The sequence below is a fragment of the Lycorma delicatula genome, chromosome 7 (assembly GCF_047948215.1).
Source record: "Lycorma delicatula isolate Av1 chromosome 7, ASM4794821v1, whole genome shotgun sequence".
NCBI classification, from domain to species: domain Eukaryota; kingdom Metazoa; phylum Arthropoda; class Insecta; order Hemiptera; family Fulgoridae; genus Lycorma; species Lycorma delicatula.
The window spans coordinates 129,102,956-129,124,821 of NC_134461.1; the positions used below are offsets into that span (position 1 = coordinate 129,102,956).

The 21,866-nt window shown below is 30.6% G+C and overlaps 1 protein-coding gene across 1 annotated transcript in view; it reads left to right on the forward strand.

The window, feature by feature from the left end:
* Positions 1 to 6,857: 6,857 nt before the first annotated feature.
* Positions 6,858 to 21,866, forward strand: part of LOC142327689 (uncharacterized) — a 497,714-nt gene continuing 482,705 nt past the window's right edge. Inside the window, exon 1 of the mRNA XM_075370936.1 lies at positions 6,858 to 6,996. Within this exon, the coding sequence (XP_075227051.1) occupies positions 6,989 to 6,996 (8 nt within the window). The 5' untranslated portion in view covers positions 6,858 to 6,988. The remainder of the gene's footprint in view (positions 6,997 to 21,866) is intronic.

A 21,866-nucleotide genomic window follows, 5' to 3' on the forward strand; every position in this document is an offset into this window, starting at 1 on the left:
ACGTAACATCACCCTCTATCAAACCAGACAAGATAACTGTTTTCGTGTAACTCAACACAATATTTTCGGTTATAAGAAAGACTCTTATTAAGCTTCCGTCGCAAAAATGTAATAAATTACCAAAAATGTACGACCTCTTCCTTCAAATTTAATTAAAATGCAATTAAAAAGTTTTTTACTCATAATATTACTGCGGGGATAAATTTTTAAGTAATGTAATTCATTTTATTTTTAAATAATTCTGACGACTTTCTTATTTCGTTTAACGTTTACATAAATATATACTCAAATAATCTTCGTTAACGCTTGCATATTTGAGAATTATTTGTAGTTTTTTTAATACATATTATATCTTCGTGCATTCATGTATTAACATTATTTCATACCTATGTATATTTAAAATAATTAGTATGAATTTTAAGTGCATCTATTTTTTTATTTTGATATCTTTGGTGCTGTTCTGATCAAGATTTTTTTTCGTGGTTTTCCTCGATCTATCCAGGCAAACGTTGGGATAATTCTATTTTTCCTGACATATTCATTCCATTCCTGACATCTATACAGTGTATTATTATGTATACACATTATGTATTGGTCAGAATAAAACATTTATTTGTTTATCTTAAATGTACATTTTATTAACAACCCAAAAAATTTATTTTTTTTATTTTAATTTTATTACTATAGTGTATTTTGCAGTCTGAGTAACTATTGAACAATAAGCAACCCCTCATGAACCAGTGAGTTGTGGATGATTTGTATGACATGTAAATGAGATCTAGTCTTGTACACACTCAAGCCGATCGTTCCTGAGGTGTGTGGTTAATTGAATCCCAACCACCAAAGTTCTCCGGTATCCGTCGTCTAGTATTGGATAACGGTGAGCTACTTTATACATGAAGTTATTAAGTGACCCGTTCAAGTTTTTTTAGTTTTTTTTAAGTTCTAATAAAATAGTGAATATTATTTATACAACGCCTTTTTACTTTTCGGTCTGGTTAAATTATGTAATCTAGATCGAAACCAAGTATTATTATAAATTTTAATACCTAATATTACTTGTTATAAGGTTTCCTCGCCTTTAATTATCGATTTTATTAATTTTTATTTTTATAATTAATTCACAGCGTAACTTTAATTTTTGTGCATTGAAATACGATATAAATATTTTTTTATCGTATAAGTAAGTCAAACTTGATCGCAATTAAAAGTAGGATTTTTTATACGATCGGGTGAAAGGTATCATTCAACCACGAGTTGAATGTTTACACTTCACGTGGATTTTTTTTTTTAATTTTACTAAATTATATAATTATTTTTATATTTAATGCTTTCATGAGGACTTTTATAAAGAGCAATGAGTGCTTGTTACAAGTGGTAAACGATCTTTATAAATTCACTTCTGTCTATTCATCCTTATCGTAATAGATATTAATTATATTTGTGTTTTTAATAAGATCGCAAGATAATTTACCGGTACATTTTGAAATTACTAAATTCAGGTAAAAGGTATAGGACTAGTTAAGCAGGTTGAAAGTAGTTTCTTGTATAAACTAGGTAGTATTTTACGGTCGATTGAAGTTTAAAATTTCTATTAAACAACAAGAATGAGTTTATGATTTATTTACGCAGATAATAACGTTACATTTCTTCATCAATATTATTTATTACTGATATTTCTGATCGGTTAAGTAATAATCGATACTGGCCAGCCGATTGTAATTGAACTTAGACGTACTATACGGAAATCCTTTAAGAGGGATCAACAATATTATATCTTATAATGTTTTAATTTTCATAATATTTCATATTTTTGCTAGGATTTGTCATAATTGATTTGAATATTATTTTCTGCCCTTTCTAGCGTTGTCGCTGTGACATTCGTAATTGACGCTTTTGGGATTACCTCCGTTCTCAAAACTACTTTTAGCAAAACTGAGTGCCAAAAGCAATTTTGAAAACGGAAGTAATCCGAAACGCGTCAAATACGAATGTTAAGACAAACAATGCTAGGAAGGGCGTTTTATTATAATTAACAGGTGTGCGCGTTAAGAGCCGTAACCGTATCGAGTGAAGGTGATTTCATACGAATCACAAGTCACTCCCGTTAACTAAAATCCCATAAAAATATTATCAGGATAAGTAAAGGGATGATACGGTTTCTCATTGCCTCTTTACTGTGTTGGATATAATTTTTCTCAGTAACATCAAAATAAAGAAGGGACGCTTTCACCATGTTCACCGCAAGAACTGATCATACAGTGAGTAATATTACTCTTATCTCTCTATTACTTATCTCAGAGAAAGCGACATTTAGCGATGCTTGTTGTATCAGATGCTTTTCATGGGTCACAGCTCTAAGACTATAAAGCAGATAGATTAATATACAAATTTCTGTTGTAACGTAACGTATTGTCACGTGTTATCGGTCGACAAGAATATTAAGACGCTTTAAAATTCTTACAAACGCAATATATATTCTCAGAAATAACTTACCGTGTACAAAACGAGTTAATTATACGTCGTAAGTACAATTCTGATTTTACTGTTAACTTTTTAGTTGAAAATAAAAATTGATACAAAATTAACAAGAAATTACACTTTCATTATTTCTTACAATTATCAATCCTACACTTTTATCACTTTTACACTTTTATCAATGAATAATATCACTTTCTCCCACTATTCATAACAAACTTGCCCGATAATTTTTTTGTGTAGTTAACCGCAGAAAAGAACCCTGTCCCAAAACGGAATATTTTCACGGCGCACTCTTCACTCGGCCCCAAAATCCTTCCTATATACACGAGCGTCTAGAAATAAGCGATGAAGATTTGTACATTTTTAATAAATTTCAACACCGTATACACGCATGATTTAATTAAAAAATTTCCTACGTCCCTTTTTCCTCTATAATGAAGAGGAAGAAGAAGAATAAAGCCGGAATAGAAGACTGAAAAGAAATTCAGCAGCAGAAATTCCGACGGGAAGAAAGAAGAGACCTGCACTCTTCGCTGTAACGCCCTTTTCAGGGCTCACAGATTTATGTAAATAATTGCAATCAACAAACACAAAAAGTAAGATAAAAAAACAACGGAGAATCAAAAGACCGTCTCAATAAAGCAGAGACAGCACAATCGCAGACCACCAGAAGACAAAGACAAGAAAGAAAAATTTCCAAAACCCAGAGTTCCCTTCTTCAGCGAAAAAATTTAAGAGGCACAAATCACTTCCAGCCACCGTATGTGATTCTCTTCGAGAAGGGAATGACTTTTATACCTTCCACAAAATTAGGGTTTCATCAGGCGCATACGTGCTAGATCGAAACTTACTAACATCAAAAGGTATTTAGCGGACGAACTGAAGGGGAATTTTGCCAGTCGTTCTTTCATCGTCGATTGCATTATACGTCTTCTACAAATCTGAGATACAGATCCTAACAGTGACAATTAAATTTCAAAAGATGATTGGGTACAACGACTAAGAAAATTTTCTTTGTCCCTTTGAATACTTTTTTGCGGGAGAATTAGCCTTCGATTGTTTATCCTTTTTCTGAAAAGACTTTCATCAATTTCCACATCATCCCGGGTTTTCCAGTCGCCACCGGATTTTTAACTACGTGGTAGTGCAAAATTTCCGAAGTAACGACTCCAATCAATGGTGATACGAGCACTAATTTCGTACTGGTATTTACAAAGGTTACAGACGTGTAATCGAAGCCCGAAGACAAATGAGTCACAGTCTTTGAAAATCATTATCGATTGGTTAAAGAACTTGTCCGATCGAATAACGAGAATCATTTTAAATTTACTGTATCCTCAACTTCATGTTATCACCGCCACCATACTCTCTAACGATGTGAACGATCTTCCCCTTTGGATAAATTTAGTAATTTTTTTTATAACTAAAACATACAGAAATCAGTGGATCCAGATTAAAAGAGCCATAATAATTTGACCTACCAATATGCAAACACTAGTGAACTGTTTTCTAAAAGAAATGTACAAAAAACAGATTATTCTGCTTCCTTGTACAATGTTATCTATTGAAATTCTTTCTATTCAATAGGAATTTACTTTATTTTCATTTAAAAACATAAATTGAGGAATAAAAAAATAATACCATAATTACATAAATACATTATTCATTATAAAAATTGTCTCGTTTCATTTGATAGAAACCATTAGCAAAAGCCAGGCTAGTGTGCTCTTCCACCGGGTTGGTCTAGTGGTTAACGCGTCTTCCCAAATCAGCTGATTTGGAAGTCCAGAGTTACAGCGTTCAAGTCCTAGTAAAGCCAGATATTTTTACACGGATTTGAATACTAGATCGTGGATACCGGTGTTCTTTGGCGGTTGGGTTTCAATTAATCACACCTCAGGAACGGTCGAACTGAGACTGTACAAGACTACACTTCATTTACATTCATACATATCATCCTCACTCATCCTCTGAAGAATTATCTAAACGGTAGTTACCGGAGGCTGAACAGAAAAAAGAGAGGCTAGTGTGCTAACGGCGTAGTTCAAAAGACTGAATAAGAAAAAGGTTTTAAAACATAAACAAGAAATTCGAATATTAAGATACAAGAGGAAAGAAAAAGGTGTTAAGAATTATGTAAATACTTAAAATATCTAAAAATATCACTAGAAATTCTTCTAGAATCAGAAGAACGAAAGTCATAATTACGTGATCAGATTGAAATTTATTTTTATTTTTAATAGGTAATAAATTAATTGTTTTATATAAAGTTAATTTATTGTAATAAGTTTTATATTTCGAAAAGAGTCCTTCTAGGGAAAAAACGCAGTTTACCAAAAGCTGGGGTGTTTTTAGAAAGTAAATTATTTTTAAGTTTAATTATCCGGTGTAGTTCATCTAGACTTTATGTAATACTGAAACAGAGGTTGAGCATACGAAAAATATATTTATTTAATTATGACATCATTTTAAATTTTACTTATTTTGGAAAATTGAACGAGAAAAAACTTAATTTTTGTGCGCATACTATACGAGTCCATTATGCAAAATAATATAAAAATTTTTAATATTGCTAATTCTTTCTATAAATAAGCATTAGGTGGAAGAAGGTATTGCTCGTCTATCAGTGAATTTTAATTTTTGGTAAGCCGATCTCCGTGGCGGAGCGGTCGGGTCTCAGCTTTTCATCCGAAAGTCTTGGGCTCGATACCCGGTCAGGTACGGTATTTTTCATAAGCTACAAATTTCCATTTTTGTTGGATAAAATGACCAAAGCAGTCGATGACCGTCATTTCGACAGAAAAATAGTTGTCCTTCTGAACTCGAGGAATATAGGATGTATTCAGATTTTTGCGGTTATGTTAATAAATTTAGAAATTTTTGTTGTAAAAATAATTGTTACTGTTATCTTTTCTGCTAAGATCACTATAGTTTCTACGTTTAGTACCGCTTAACTTTCTTAGTTCCGTTCTTTTATCTCTTTTTGACGCGTTTCGAAACCACTCCATTGTCAAAATTTGTATTATTGTCAAAACTTATTGTATTCATAAGTACAGTAAGTAATTCGTTTATCTTTAGAAAGATAAGCGGTACTAAAGGTAGAAATTAGTAGATGTAGGTTTAACCTTGTTACCCGCACCTTCCGAATCCTCCAATTCAGCTTATTGATGGACATGTTACCAAGCGTTTGAAAATATTAACACAGTATCATCGGTAAATTACCGAATTTTACAGTTCCCGTTGTTTAATTTTAATAAATAATTTGCATATATTATGTCCGTACGACTTGAGAGTTCTCTAATTGTGTAAGTTTTCAGATAGATTTTTTGAAGTTTGACCTCAATAAAGCTGGAGCTACGATCAGAGATAGCCGTCTAACTTTTTCTCTTGTCAAGAGTGATGGTTTTTCAGATTCTAGCGTGACAGATTAGTTTCTCAGAATTTATCGATCGAGTTTCTCACACCGTTGAGATTCGGAACATAAATTTTTTTGTACGGAAAGCATTTTGATAAAATATTTTCTTCACGTATTTTTTATATTCATAATCACAAGGAAATAAATTTTTAACCAAAACAAAGCGAATTTAAAGTGTTATACTATTGACACACTCTGTAAATAATAGAGTAAATAAATATATTAATGTTTATGGAAATAATAGTTTACATTAATATAATTAAGGTAATAGTTTACCTTAAAATAATAATCGACGATAAAACATGGAAATCAATTATGAACAAGACCAGTACAAAATCTATTAAAAAGACAGAAATCTAAATAGCGTTACGATAAATGTAAGGTATCAAAAATAAATTCTTTTTAACTTAATTTTGTGGGAAATATCGTCTTTTAACAATAGCATTTTAACTAACCTATTTATTTATAATTGTATTATTTTTCAAATTATACTTTATAATAATAATAATTGTTATTATTACTATTAATGAATAGAATGATAATAGATTTCATTCAAAGTGCAACAATATAATTAAACAATGAGTAAAAAGAAAAAACTTTATGAATGAATAGCGAGCGTTGTGCGTTCAATTTTATTTGCTTGCTACATCTTAATTTCAGTTATGGGAACACAAGTTTTATTATTACACTACATAATATATAAGAACACAATAGAACGGTTAGTTCACACAAGGAACCGCTTAATTGTAAATAGTTATATTCCTTTTCTTTTGTGATTTCATCAGTAGTAGAGGTTTTTTTTTATGAATGACAAGCCGTTTATAATTTTATATCGTGCCAGTGCGTGTATATACATACATTTTAACTTATATATACGCGTCTGTTGTCTTAACCGAGTCCATCTAGTTACGCCCCCACTAAAGGTGTGCAGACTGTAGTTGCAGCATAGGCCGCCAGATGTCTCTTATTACAGAACCGCGCTGCAGTCTCAGTTCAGTGTTCAGTACCGCGTGTTGAAAGTTCTGTAACACGTAATGCTGTTGTTTTGGCTGTGAGAACCGCTCTTTGTCAACTTCGGCTGACTGCCCCATAATGACCAGGTGATTGTACTTTTCAACTCGGTTCCTTCGTTCGTTCTTATATTATTATTATTCTTATAATACACTTGTTATAATAATTCTTTTACATCCTATTCCAATAAATCTAATTACGTTTTACCGTCCGATCGACAGATATATTCTTTTTATTAATTTTTTTTTTTTTTTTTATCAATTATACCTGTGGAATATCTGAAAGCAACATTACGGTATTTATATCATTTACGTATAGTCAAATATATTTCTTCTTGAGACTTCAATGAAGTATTATTAATGATTTAAAATTATTATTTAATTTAAGTTTTTAAGTAAAATTAATCTTTTTAAAATAGAATTATTTTTAGATTATACAAAACGATTAATGATTAAAATATTTTTTTATAGTTATAGAATGCAATTTTTAAATAGTATATTATATAAAAGTAATCTATTAAATTTAATTATAATATTCATAAGTTTATAAATACGACAGATTTCATTATGTAACACTACTTTTTAGTATTAACCTTGCAATTTTTTTTCAATAAAAAGTGTAACTTTCAATAAAAAAAAATAAATTTAGTTAAAGGTAAAATAAAAAACAAAATTAAATAATTAAAACTGTATTTATTAACATTTTGAAAATTTTATTTATTCATTATTATTTTTAATTAAACGTCATTATATATGATAATAACTTTTTGTATTTTTTTTCATTCAGTAATTATTTTTAATAACCTTATTTAAATTAAAAAAAAGTGATTTAAAATGTTACGATTTTATAAAAATTCAATTTAATTCATTTACGGTATTTAATTGAAAGTAATAAAATAAAATTACTACGGGTAATAGCTTTCCAAGATATATTCAGTCTAATGATTTTATTGTGAGGAACAGATTTAAAAAATTTTACTTATGTAAAGTATTAATTTTAACTTAATAAAATAAATCTTTTATTATGTACGGTATATGAAAATACATTATACAGACACGTCAGAAGTAGATACATATTATTCCTCGGATAAAAACAGCAAACTGACCCAGCATTTGCCTGAGTAGATCAAAGAAAACCTTGGCAAACCTTGACCAACCTCACAAATACATTATTAATTATAAAATAAATAATCTATTTTAATTATTTAATAATGTTAGGGTAAATAATACACGAAGGTTTTTGTAATTAATTTTAAATAAATTTTATTAATTAGTATTACTGAAAAATTTATCAAAAGTAATGTTTCTGAAAAAACGAAATATTTAAAATAAATTGGTAGGAAGATACTGTAAACCGTTCGGTAATCTATTAAAAATTGCAACGGAATTATAATAAGGTCCTTTCTCGTAGGCTTAAGTATTGTATTATGTTGCACGAAAACAGTTCTGTTTTCTGGTTTGCGTTAATTGAATGCAGAAAATTAGATCTTTTTAAATTCGGAGTTTTTTAAATTTCAAATTTTGACGGAATTAATACCAGGATCTTATTGGTTATTCGACCACCACCTGTAGCTTACACATTTTTCGACCTACCGACCGACGTGTCACTTTATCTTTTATCGTTTATATTTTAATATCACTGTAATTAAATTTTATATTCTAAGAAATACTGGACGTATCTTGTGAATTCACATGGAGATAAAAGTATAAGCGGTAAGATTTTTTTTTTTTTGTAACTTCTTAAGTGCATTAAATTTTTTTTGGTCGGCATAATAATTAAAAAGATGTTTTTATTAGCAATAAATAACAATTTTTATCCTTAATATTTTATAAAATTATAACACTTTTCTAAAAAAAGACTTGCTAATCCTGTGTACTCACGACGTACCTGTAGCAACAAGTGAAAATTTAATTCACATCAGATGCGGTGGTCGTATAATGAATAAGTCGTAATGTTTATACGAAAGAAACATTTTTTAACTTTGTTATACGTTTTCTTAATATTATTAAAACTAGCATACCCGGCAATGCTTCGCTAATGCTAGATTTGACTATTTGTATATAGATTAAATGAACACAATTGAAATTTTTATAAAACATTAACAAAATGAACATTACGGAACGTCACAAAATTTAACCTTCCACTTTTCCCATTTCCACCTTCTCTTTTCCAAATTTTCCCCTTTCCCTTTTCCCATTTTAATTTGACAGATTTCCGGTCCCATACTTCCCCCATTTTCCCTTTTAATTTCCCTTTCACTTTCCCTCCCCTATTTCTCTTTCTCTTATTTCCCTTCCCCTCCAATTCAATCCTTTCTACTTTTTTTTTGCCCTTTCCATTTCCTTTTCCCGTTTTCCCCTTTTTTCTATTTTCCCTTTTTACCTTTTCCCTTTTACCTTTTTCTATTTTTCCTTTTTTCCGACTTTTCCCTTTCATTTTTAGTAGTTTTTTAGTGTATAGTGGACACACCTATCGGAAACATTGAAATGGAATCGTAAAATATTTAGTATAGCGTGTGTCGCTTTTACGTCCAACAGATAGCGCTGTTTTTAAAAAAAAGCATGTTTTTACCTGTCACAGGTGTGACATCTTAGGTATATAAATTGTAGGTATATACAAATACGCGCTTATTCGAATGCAACATCGTTTCAAAATTTCAAAGCAATCTGTAAAGAACTTTCGGATATTTAAGAATTTGAACAAACAAACATTTACATTTTTTATTTATATAGATTACACTTATATTTCAATACTGATGGTCAAAAAACTATAAGAAGTATGAAAACAAATTTGATTTTCATCCCAAATTTTTTACTTTCCCGAGTAGATATCCCGTGTAGAGCTTTTTAATTTCCCGTATAGAGTTGTAGCTCTACAACGGAAAAGTATTGTAATCGGTTCGATTTGGGCATATGCAATTTTCACGGGATCTTGACGTTTTGACATCTAAGGAACCCAAAAAACCGGATGGAAATTTTCCGGATGTTAATATTCGTATGTATGCGTATATGTTCGGTGTCGGCCTCTACATCACTTTCTATCTCCAGAACTGTTGGACCGATTTTGACAAAACTCGGTCAGTTTACTTCTATATATGGGGCATTGATGCCATTAAATTTTCAACTTAAATAGTCGAGGGAGTGGAATGGAATGCAAAGTTGACGGGAGTTTATTTCTCCCTACTTATCGCAGAACCTGGACAGAGTCCCTTGCTGCTGGATCATTCTAATCGGGCTTGTTTTTTAAAGGGTTATTTTATATAGCGGGTCTAATTTTCTCAAGTTTTGGTTATTTTTATTTAGTTAATTTAAGACGGATTTAATTGCATTCCAATCCGTTGTTGAACCAGCGTTGTCGGACCGCGGAAGGCTAGGCTTATAAAGCCTGTCTTCCCGACGTAATTCCCCTTCAGACCGTCCACTGAAGTCCTTTCGGTGCTAACGCTTAATAGGCTAGCAGGAATACGCCACAACGGGGCACTAGCTATAAGGAGGGAGCAATGCGTCCCCCTTTCCGGAGGAGTCGCAATTGCTGGGTTATTTTATCTTACTTGTAAGTTTTGAAAAGGAGAGGTTGTGTAGAAGCTCTTCATCCGCTTCTGGTATGGCTGCCCTTCAGGACGCATCTCTGCTGGGCTCTGTTCCGGACTACAGTCCGTGATGTTGAGACGAGTGGTGGGTCTTCCTTCTTCTTCATCTTCTTCTTCTCCCTCTTCTTCTTCCGAAGACCTCTTCGTTCTACCAGGGAGTGAGGCTGTAGAGCAAGGTAAACCTCGGTATCTATAGATTTCGCCTAATTTAGGTCATATTTTTCTTAGGCGCATTTGTTAACAATTAAAAAATAACAATATTTACAACAAAAAAATTGTACAGAATCGCACCCCTACCCAAAAAAATTAGCTAAACTACTGATACGTTGCGATGCGGGAGGAGGAGAATTAATTAAATGTATAATATTTAAAGTGTAATAAAGTAACTCGGTCTGGCTGGATCTCGAACTCGATTGCCCGGTTGACTCGCTAACTGGTGCGTTAAGCGTCGCGGCTACACCAGTCATCCGACCGTAAAAGCGAAATTTGTTCGGTACTTACGTATTAGCCCGTCGACCAATAAATTGCATACTTTTGGGTTATTGTTAATATTATCCGATATAACCGTTATATTACCGTTTTTATAACCGTTTATATTTATTTATTTTATAAATATAATTTAACCAAACTCGACCTACGCTCGCTATCCTTGACTAATTAACACAGTAATGTTTTGATTATTTAAATAATAAATTCAGTAATTATTGCGATTATTTAAATAATCAAAACGTTACTGTTAATTAATCGAGGTTAGCGAACGAAGCGAGCGTAGGTTAAGTTTGGTTAATTTATATGTATTATTATAAGAAATAATTCAAAGTTACGGGATCATTATGGTTATGGTCGACGGGCTAAGACGAAAGTACTGTTTTTTCTATATATGTTGTGAAATTACATTACTTTAGTTACTGCCTACCGTCGCCGCTAGTACCGCCACACCCGCGCGAATGAAATACGGTATGCGCGCGCACATTAATCAGAATTATTGTATTAAATGAACGAAGAAATATTATATAAAAATAAAATTATATATATTTTTAATTAACTTGTGCGTACGTGTTTGTAAGCCGTGCATCAGAAATAACCCACAGTTGTAGTACTATTATATTCTCAGCTTTTTAATAATTTATCTCTGAATATGAAGTGATATTTTGAAAATCGCTCCGTATTGATAAGTAATTTTTTCTCTCCACTTTTTTGTAGTTCTGAAGGTTAAAAATTACAACCTCTATCGTCTATTTATATAATGTCTGTGAGTATTTATACTGACTTTCACATAAAAATAAAAACAATTTAATGAATTTGAATAATTATTTTATTAAGCTTTGAGGTTTTTAGATTTAACTTTATCAAGGTATTTCTACTATTGAATGAGAAGTAAATCTTTAATTGGTTTTATCAAAATCAGGTAAACCGTTTGGGATATCGGGAATTAATTTAAATGTTTATTATTCGCAAATATAGTAGATAGTTCAAATAAAGTAATTTTTGGTACCAAATACTACCTATCTGCTTTGTTTATATATAATTTTATGTAACAGTTTTATTTTCAAGATTTCATTCAAAACTTAGATAAAAGCCGACTATTTAATTAATTCTCATCATTATATCGAGTTTTTTCTGTTCACACGGAATTTTGTGTGAACGACAAAATGTTATATAACAAAACCTTAGAATTTGGCGAACATATTTTGGTCAAAAATTTACCCTATGGAAATTGTAGGTTATATGATATTTTCACTTAAAATATTTATCAAAAAACCATCTTTTTAAAAAAATAAATAAATTTGTGTTTATACTAACTCATGAAGGACTTATATAAATAAAAATTAACAGAGCAAAAATTAAAATTTAACTCTTTTCTTTGAAGTGAAAATGTTTATTAGTTTACAATATTCTTTAATAAATGATTACAACGGAACAAAAAAATAATAATTTTGAAAGAGTATTTGTAGGTTTTTTCTTTTTTTTCATTCCGAATAGGTAACGGTAGTTTTTTTTTAACCTCCCGATCCACCGTTAGGCATTCTTCAGAGGATGAAGATGAATAATTTGTAGCGTATGTGAAAATGCCATGCCTGACCGGGATTCGAATCCGGAAGCTTTGGATGAAAGGCCGAGACGCCACAGACGCCGGCACGAAGTTTTATTTATCTTTCTAAAAGAGAACACCTCTCTGATAATAGTAATTTTTTTAATAAAATTTTCTACCATAATGACAGATTAGGAAAATAAGGTTTTAAATAACAAGTTTCATAAGAACTCTTTTGGGAATTTGGGATGAGCGTTCCTTCACATATGTTTTGGAATTTAAAAAAAAAAAAATATTTACTTGAGATATATTTTAGTAAACGGTTCAAGAAAATAAGAATTTGACAAAATTAAAAATTTTTTCGAATTTTGACTAAAAATGTCTTTTTAGGGTAGGTAAAAAGCCTACACGGTTTGAAGTTACTTTTTTTTAGCGGTGCTACCTTTACTTGGTAAAAAAATTGGTAAATTAGTTTAGACAATTTTTGTATCTTTTTTACCTCTGTTATTTATCGGTATAAATACTATTATATATATTTATATACATATATATCTTCAAGCTTCGTCCTGATTTTCGACACCGTTGGACAAGGATATATTTTTCCCCCGTGAAATAGCTCTACGAAATGCCCCGGAGGTATGGTCCAAACCTAAAGGACCGATTCAGGACGTGAAAATTAACCAAAAATTTCGAATGGATAAAATCCGTGAGTTGCTTTTTTCCATTTGTCTTCCATTTCGTGTTTTTTTAAATATATCTTAAGAACGAAATGAGATATTTTAATGATATTTGGTGTTCGTGTACCCGACAATGCCTTCAGCAAAATAAATAAATTTTACCCTTGGAAATTAAAGAATCGCCGCTATTATTGATTTTAATCATTAACAGCTCCTTAGGTTTATGAAATAGTGTTTTATTAGATAAAATGTTAAGCTCTTTATTGGAAACAAACTGTGACCTCATTTGTTCAGTTCGGTTATCAAACTGTTAAGTTATATCAAAGTGGATCGCAAAACTTAGGCGTGACAGCCAAAAGAGAGTCTAACTGCATAATTTCCGTTCTGTACCCCTACCGACAAACGGGTAAGACAATCGATTACAAATTTTTAGTTTTCTTGTAATATCATTAAACAAAATTTTTTATTAAAAAGCAAAATTTTACTTAAAATGTTTCCTTATAGGGGAATTATACAAAGGGTTGTTAATTTTTTAATTTTGACTCTTCATATAGTTTTCGAGTTGTGGATGTTAATATAAACGTTGTATAAGCTTGTTGTAGAATATGTGGTCAAATAGGATCCGATAAAGATGTTGATTTTTTTTTTAGCATTTATACTCTAAATACAGTATAATTTTAATGATAAAAATGTTTATCAAAGATGTCAAATCGAACTAAAAGTTTTTGAATGATTTTGATTACTTTGGCAATCTTTTAGATTTCAAATGTATTTAAATGTTGAATAATTAAATCATTAATATTTGTAAACCGAACGGCGTATTTGAAATAAGGATCTCTTAGGATCAAAGTTGGGAAAATTATACAATCCTTTGCCATCTTTTTCTTTAGTTCAAGAAAAAAAATAATTTCAAATAAAAAATTTCACTAAGAGTTTCAAAACTTTAAACAAAACAATATCAAAAATGAGTTTGTCTTCGTAGCAGAAAACAGAAACAAATTTATTTATTTTAAATTATAAAAATATTATTTTTGTTTGTAAAACATTATCCAAAATAAAAATATGTTAATATATCAGTTCATCGATCAATCGAAAAAAAACATCGAAAACTTATTAAATAAGCAGCTACTATAGCATGGATTTAATCCCGCTAATACAGGATAAGAGTAGTGAGAAAGGAGGGTCTAACCATCAGTGAAGCTCGGGACAGTTTTAAAGTTTTTACTTATAAAGGTCAGTTTTTTATGAAAATCATTTTTTGAAAATAAATTTTATTGATCTGTATGCTTATGATAAAGTCATGTGCGTTTTATAAACTCATTAGATCTGATTGATTTAAGCGATATATCTTATAATAACCATCCGATAAAAAGTCATTATACAATTTTTTGTTTCAAAATAAAATTTACAATCGGTTAAAATATTAAAGAAATCATAAGTAAATATGATCACGAAAAAAAAAATCACATGCAGAGGTTTTAGATTTAATCTAAGGACACACAAAAAGTTAAGTTAGAGAACAATACCAGTGGTGACTCACCGCAAAACAAAAACGATCAAAGGATTAATAAACAAGAGAAACTACGATACACTGAGAGAGAAAAAATTAAAATAAAACTAAAATTAATACAAAAGAGTAATAACAAAAATTTAACGAAGTGAAATAATGATACGACAGGTGATAGGTAACACTAAGTTACCGACCTCCGCGGCGCGAGTGGTAGCGTCTCGGCCTTTCATCGGGAGGTCCCGGGTTCGAATCTCGGTCAGGTATGGAATTTTTCACACGCTAAAAAAATTGCTATTCATCTGATCCTCTGAAGTAATACCTGAATGGCGGTCCCGACGGTTAAAAAAAAAGGATAAGAATAAGTTGACGATGTTCCATCTGAAATTGAAATTATATGTCACCGAGGTCCACTACTTGAAGTCGTTTTAGCCTTCTAACGTCCTCACTACTGCCTAGAAGGTTAATAAATAAATAATTCGCGTGGTGGTCTAGCTGCAGTTTATATTTTGCATAGAATCGCTGTATTTCTTCTCGAACAAACCGTAAACCCAAACATTCGTGGATTTCACTGTTTATTACGAACCAAGGCGCCTCGTTTATCTTCCTCAGAAAGTTGTTTTGGAACCGCTGTATTATCTCAACGTTGCTGCCGCTTGCAGTACCCCAAAGCCGGACCACATAGGTCGAAATCGGTTTCAGAACAGTCGTACATCAACTGCTTGTTAAGTAATGAAAGTGTGATCTCCTGCCGGGTAACCGGTACATTTTCTTAAACTTAATATCGAATAAGTTTTTTTTTTTATTTTCACTTACAATTTGGAAGCAATAATTAACCCCGTGGCCCAATGAGATGGAGATGGTATGTACGGCAGTAGATGAGACGTAGTCTTTTACAGATTCAGGCCGACCATCCCTAAGAAGTGTGGTTAACCGAACCCCAACCACCACCAAAGTACGCCGGGATCCACTATCTAGTATTCAAATCCATATAAAAGTAAATTTTCTTTACTAGGATTTGAACCTTTGACTTCGAAAATCAGCTTTTAAACGGTCGATTTGCGACGAAGATTTTACTAATAGACTAACCCGGTTGGATACTCGATGAAAATGTTATTAAAATTAATGGGAGATAATAGACGATTCTTTTGTCAACCTTATTTGTATTTTCAGTTATATAATTACTAAATTATAGCATCGGAGATTACATTCTGTTACTAAAATTACAATTACGCATAAACTGAAAATACCAACTGACGATACGAGATTCTACGAAGATGTTTTACAAATACAACGCAAGAGATTATCTTCAAATCGAATCTGCGCTCTACTGGATTAAATAATAATTTTAATTATAATTATTTGAATTATTAACAGGGATTATTATATTTTTTTAATAAAAAAAAATTAAAATAGTCAGTGTATATAATTATTTTCTTTTTTTTTAAGAAAAGGCAAAACTTACTATTTTGGTTCGCTTATTTTAAATATTAAACAAAATGTAGACACTCCTTAAATCTTATTACTGATTAATTTTTATTGTCTTTTATACTTTCAGCAGAAGGCGAAGTTTATTTTTTTCGCTTATGGTAATGAGGTCAATTATTGGTCTAATTCAAGCCTCAAATAGGCTATCATATCCGATTTCAAGTCATTATAGTAAATGACTCCAGGGACCAATTAGGGATCATTAATATAATATATTAGCATTAACTGTTATATAATTTTTTTTTTCTTTTTTAGATGATGCATAGAACATTTTATCTGATAGTTAAGGTCATTACTATTTTCCCTTCTAAAATCTCAAGTTTTAATTTATATATATATACTATATAGTATATACACACCCAACATGAGCATTTTTAGAACAAATTTGTTCGTTTCTTTTCCCTAAAAAAAATTTTATTTACTTTTTATTGATTTTTTAAGTTTTATTGAACTTGGAGGATAATAAAGAACTTAATTAAAATTCATCTTTATTTAATTAACAATATATTGGTGGTGGAGGTTTTGAGTGTGTACCTCGAGCTCGATTGTCATTTTTCACCCCGCATCCATAAGCTTTGAGCTTATGTTAGTAAATTAATCATCTTTGATTAATTATTATTTAGAATCATCTTTCTAAAACGTTTATAAGACAAAATATTAAACTTACATTTTCAAGTTATTTTTGATCGTTTAATTTAATGCTTAGAAATGTATTGTAACAAATCTTTTTTCAACAAACAAAAATAATATGATATACCATTTCTTGGAGGTTTTACGTTCCCGGTTCTAGCGATGTATGCTGTAATAGCACATATACAGCTGAAACGATAAGTATACATCGGCCGAAAAAATCTAGAAAAATTGGTCTTTTTTTAGTTACGTGCCTTAAAGAGACGTTAATAAATAAATTATAAATAATCTGCGAAAATAATTTTTTATTCCGATATTCCGAAAAAAATTATTTTTGTCAATGGACGTTTTGCCTACGTATGGCCTGTATCTTATTTTATAACTGTGGATCTCGTAAACCGATTTTCTTCAAACTTGGGTACTACGTTCCGAGGGAAAGAGTGTAAAATTTTTTTTTTTTTAATGTAAAAATAGGTAGAGATGTTTTGGTCGAAATAAAATTTCAAATTTACTGGAACACTTTAGAAAACATTTTTGTTACAAAATTTAAAGTTTTTTTATCAAGATCCAAAATTACCAAAAATTTGTATTTAAAATTTACTTCCCTTTCCAAAGATTTACTTTATATGTTTTTCTTCCTTTACCCCAAACCGTTTTGTTCATGGTGCTCCAACGGTCTGCGGTTACAATTATTTTTTTTATTTTTTAAATTTAAATCCATCTAGTAAGTTACCCATTGCATTTAAAATATTAATTTCTGTATAACCTTTACTCTTTAGTATTTCTTAAAAAAAAAATAGCCAAATGTATTCATCCCTTCTTAGAAAATGACAACTGTGTTTATTTAGAATTATAGTTGTACGATTGTATTTTTTAAACGATTTGAAATAGTTCTTTTTTAATATTTTTTATTACCATTTAGGTGATTAGGTGATAATACCTTCTTTAAAATTAATTTTACTCGAACGCTTGCCCTTGAGTATGGGAGCCCGCAAAACGTAAAAAAAGGGTTTTTTCGCTATTTCAAATTTTTAAAGCGCAAAACGTATTTTGTTAAACAATAAAGTCAGTAAAGTTATTTGCTACCTTCCCCTGATGGAGGAGCTTCCAAAGTTTTAAAAAGATCGACAAAATATTTTAAATGTCTATTTTAATTATTTAAAATCAATTTTAGTGAATATTTTAATAATTAAAAAAGCTCCCTGATGCATGACCACCCAATTATTTTTTAAAAATTCGGAAATATATTTTTTGAAATTTTAGTATTAATTTCCTAATATTAAAAAATTTGGTTGTTGCTCTATTTTACTGAGAATATTACCTTCAAAAATTAAAATTCAAAATAAAATCAAGTAGTTTTATATTTAAAACTACTTTTTTTTTTATAATACGTCGATGAAGAAATGATGATGCTGGCAATGTTCAATTAGCCAATTGAACATTTTTGGTTGATATTTTTGTACATATTCGTACGCTGTAAAAAGAATTCATAATTTTGGTTGTCGTTTTTCAATTAAAAGGGATTATTTTACAAAAAGATACAATTAGAGTTTAAAATTATTGAATTGAAAATACTATTTAGCTTTAGCCAGAAAGGTTTTTCAAAAACAAATTGCATAAATTGACCGGCGTAGCCAGGAAAGCTATTCCCACTCCACGTAGTGCCCTGATGAAAAAATTTATAGGTAGTTTTAAGGTAGGAGTATTTTTTAATCTTTTTTTATGTTCCCCTTTTTAGAAGTTATTTAAAAATTAATGTAAAATGATTTTCACACTAACTGTAAAAAAATGAAACGCCCGCCGTATTAATTAGAGTTTCAGCCCGAAGGTTTTTTACGTAAAAATATTATGTTTTACAACGCATATTATGTTTTAAAGTTACTTATACAATCTATTATTTCCATTTAAAACGTTTTAAGTTTTAAATAGGTTATTTTCGGGTACGGTAGATCCATACCGAAGAATAATAAAGTTTCGATGTTGGACTCTTTGTTTAGTTCATTTTTTTCACGTTAAACTGTTGCAATGTTATTTAAGAGTTCCCATAAATTATTAATACTCTGCACATATTTCCCGTAATATTACGGGTAACAAAGTAACGTAATATTAAACTATGAAAAAAAAATTACACGAGAACAACGGTTAATGTTTAGGAAAAAAATGTAGTTATTTACAATTGGAAAGAATTAGACTGGTAACAAAAGAAAAGAAATACTTCGTTAAATAATAAAAAAATAAAAAATCTATGTACGAGTAATAGTGAAAATCATTTTCAATAAATACGATAACGTATTTATAATTATATAATTTATTAACAACTTAGTTTCAAAATATTAATACGGAAAACCTATTTAGTATATAAATTATGTTTTTTTTTTTGCCTTGAGTCATTTGACTGGTTTGATGCAGCTCTCCAAGATTCCCTATCTAGTGCTAGTCGTTTCATTTCAGTATACCCTCTACATCCTACATCCCTAACAATTTGTTTTACATATTCCAAACGTGGCCTGCCTACACAATTTTTTCCTTCTACCTGTCCTTCCAATATTAAAGCGACTATTCCAGGATGCCTTAGTATGTGGCCTATAAGTCTGTTTCTTCTTTTAACTATATTTTTCCAAATGCTTCTTTCTTCATCTATTTGTCACTTTATCCACCCGTCTGATTTTTAACATTCTCCTATAGCCTCGCATTTCAAAAGCTTCTAATCTTTTCTTCTCAGATACTCCGATCGTCCAAGTTTCACTTCCATATAAAGCGACACTCCAAACATATACTTTTAAAAATCTTTTCCTGACATTTAAATTAATTTTTGATGTAAACAAATTATATTTCTGACTGAAAGCTCGTTTAGCTTGTGCTATTCGGCATTTTATATCGCTCCTGCTTCGTCCATCTTTAGTAATTCTACTTCCCAAATAACAAAATTCTTCTACCTCCGTAATCTTTTCTCCTCCTATTTTCACATTCAGTGGTCCATCTTTGTTATTTCTACTACATTTCATTACTTTTGTTTTGTTCTTGGTTATTTTCACGCGATAGTTCTTGCGTAGGACTTCATCTATGCCGTTCATTGTTTCTTCTAAATCCTTTTTACTCTCGGCTAGAATTACAATATCATCAGCAAATCGTAGCATCTTTATCTTTTCCCCTTGTACTGTTACTCCGAATCTAAATTGTTCTTTAACATCATTAACTGCTAGTTCCATGTAAAGATTAAAAAGTAACGGAGATAGGGAACATCCTTGTCGGACTCCCTTTCTTATTACGGCTTCTTTCTTATGTTATTCGATTGTTACTGTTGCTGTTTGGTTCCTGTACATGTTAACAATTGTTCTTCTATCTCCGTATTTGAACCCTAATTTTTTTTAAATGCTGAACATTTTATTCCAGTCTACGTTATCGAATGCCTTTTCTAGGTCTATAAACGCCAAGTATGTTGGTTTGTTTTAACGCCAAATTATGATATTCGTGCTTATTCTGTAAAATTTAAGTTTTGTCTGCCCAGTATGAATAAAATATTGTTCGTGATATAGTTTCATCTGCTGCAAAATTGAGTCGACTTAGCGAATTAATTTTTTTGTGTTTACTATAGCGTGTATAAAAAAATGATCATATTTCAAACAGGCTATTTTTTTTATTTCACTAGAAAATGTTTTCACAATTTCAAGACAAATTACATGCTATTCAAAAATGTTTAAAATTTCGCTTAAAAAGCTATAAATATTCTATTTATCCTTCTTCTGCTGCACGGATAACACAAAGTTGATAACTGAATTCTTTAGCAACGCGTTGCAGAAAGTCTTCTGTTACAGAAATTACTGCAGCTGTGATCCTGGTTTCCAGCTCATCCGAGTCAGCAGGTATCGGTGGAACATAAACAATTTGCTTCACATATTCAGGGATATGTGGATTTTGGGAACCAAGAGTGTTGTACCGAGTCTTCGGCTTCCGCACGCCCTATTCATCGTCCTAGTAATGTTTGAATTAAAAACCGACAAAATCGGATGTACCGATGTAGTAGATCCGAAAAATGAAAAATAAATTCTTCAGAATCATTTATTTTTGGAAAACGTCAGTCTTCAAGATAAGAATGTTCTGTTACTGTTTTCTTCAAAAAAGGTCGTAAATGAATCTTTCGTCGTTATTCGACAAATTTGTACCGGTTGTAATCGGTTAGGCCTGAAATGCAGGGGTCGTCTTAATAACGCCGAACCGTTATATCGCAAGTTCTCAGCTAGGTTGACGAATGGACTCTTTCCGAATTACTGAAAAGTATTTCTTGAATTTGATGTACATTTTCCTCTGAAGTGCGTAGTCCCTCTAGACTCTTTCCCTACATACCCCGATTCTTAAAATTGTTTGTTCCGCTGATGAATGTTTTTAGACAAGGTCGGTTCAATACTGAAACGCACGCTGAACTGTTATTGCGTACTCTTTCTTGCTAAATTATACAACACAAAACTCCTTACGTTGCAAAGACGCCACTTTATTTACAACCGAGGTTAGTGTACGTTTGAGCGCTAGTATTCTGAATATGGCAGCCGGTATTTGAAACTGTAGGATATGGGTGCTAAAATGTCTCAAATTTCATTCACTGACCGTTCGTGGTTGCACAGGAGTATAATTTTGAAATCGGGTCATTCATTTTGATACACGCTGTATAAGAGAATGGTTATTGTAGTTATGAAGTGGACTCTTTGTTAAAAAAAAATACCATTTATTCTTAAAAATAACAATATATATTACCAAACCGTTTAAAACGTTTTCCACAATTTATTCAAAACACAATTAAAAGAACTTTTTGTAGGAGTAGTTTTACTAGGTGGATGAATTTATAAATAATTCTATTTACAAATTTAAAAATATCTGAGTTTTTTATAACCTGTTCAACGTGTACATAAATATCTCCTAAAAAGGTTTTTCATTATAGTCTTTTGAATTGCTAATTATTTCGTAGTTATTTTTTATATTTATTATTTAATACATCATATGTTTATATTTAATATAAATAATACGGTGTTTAATCGCATCAT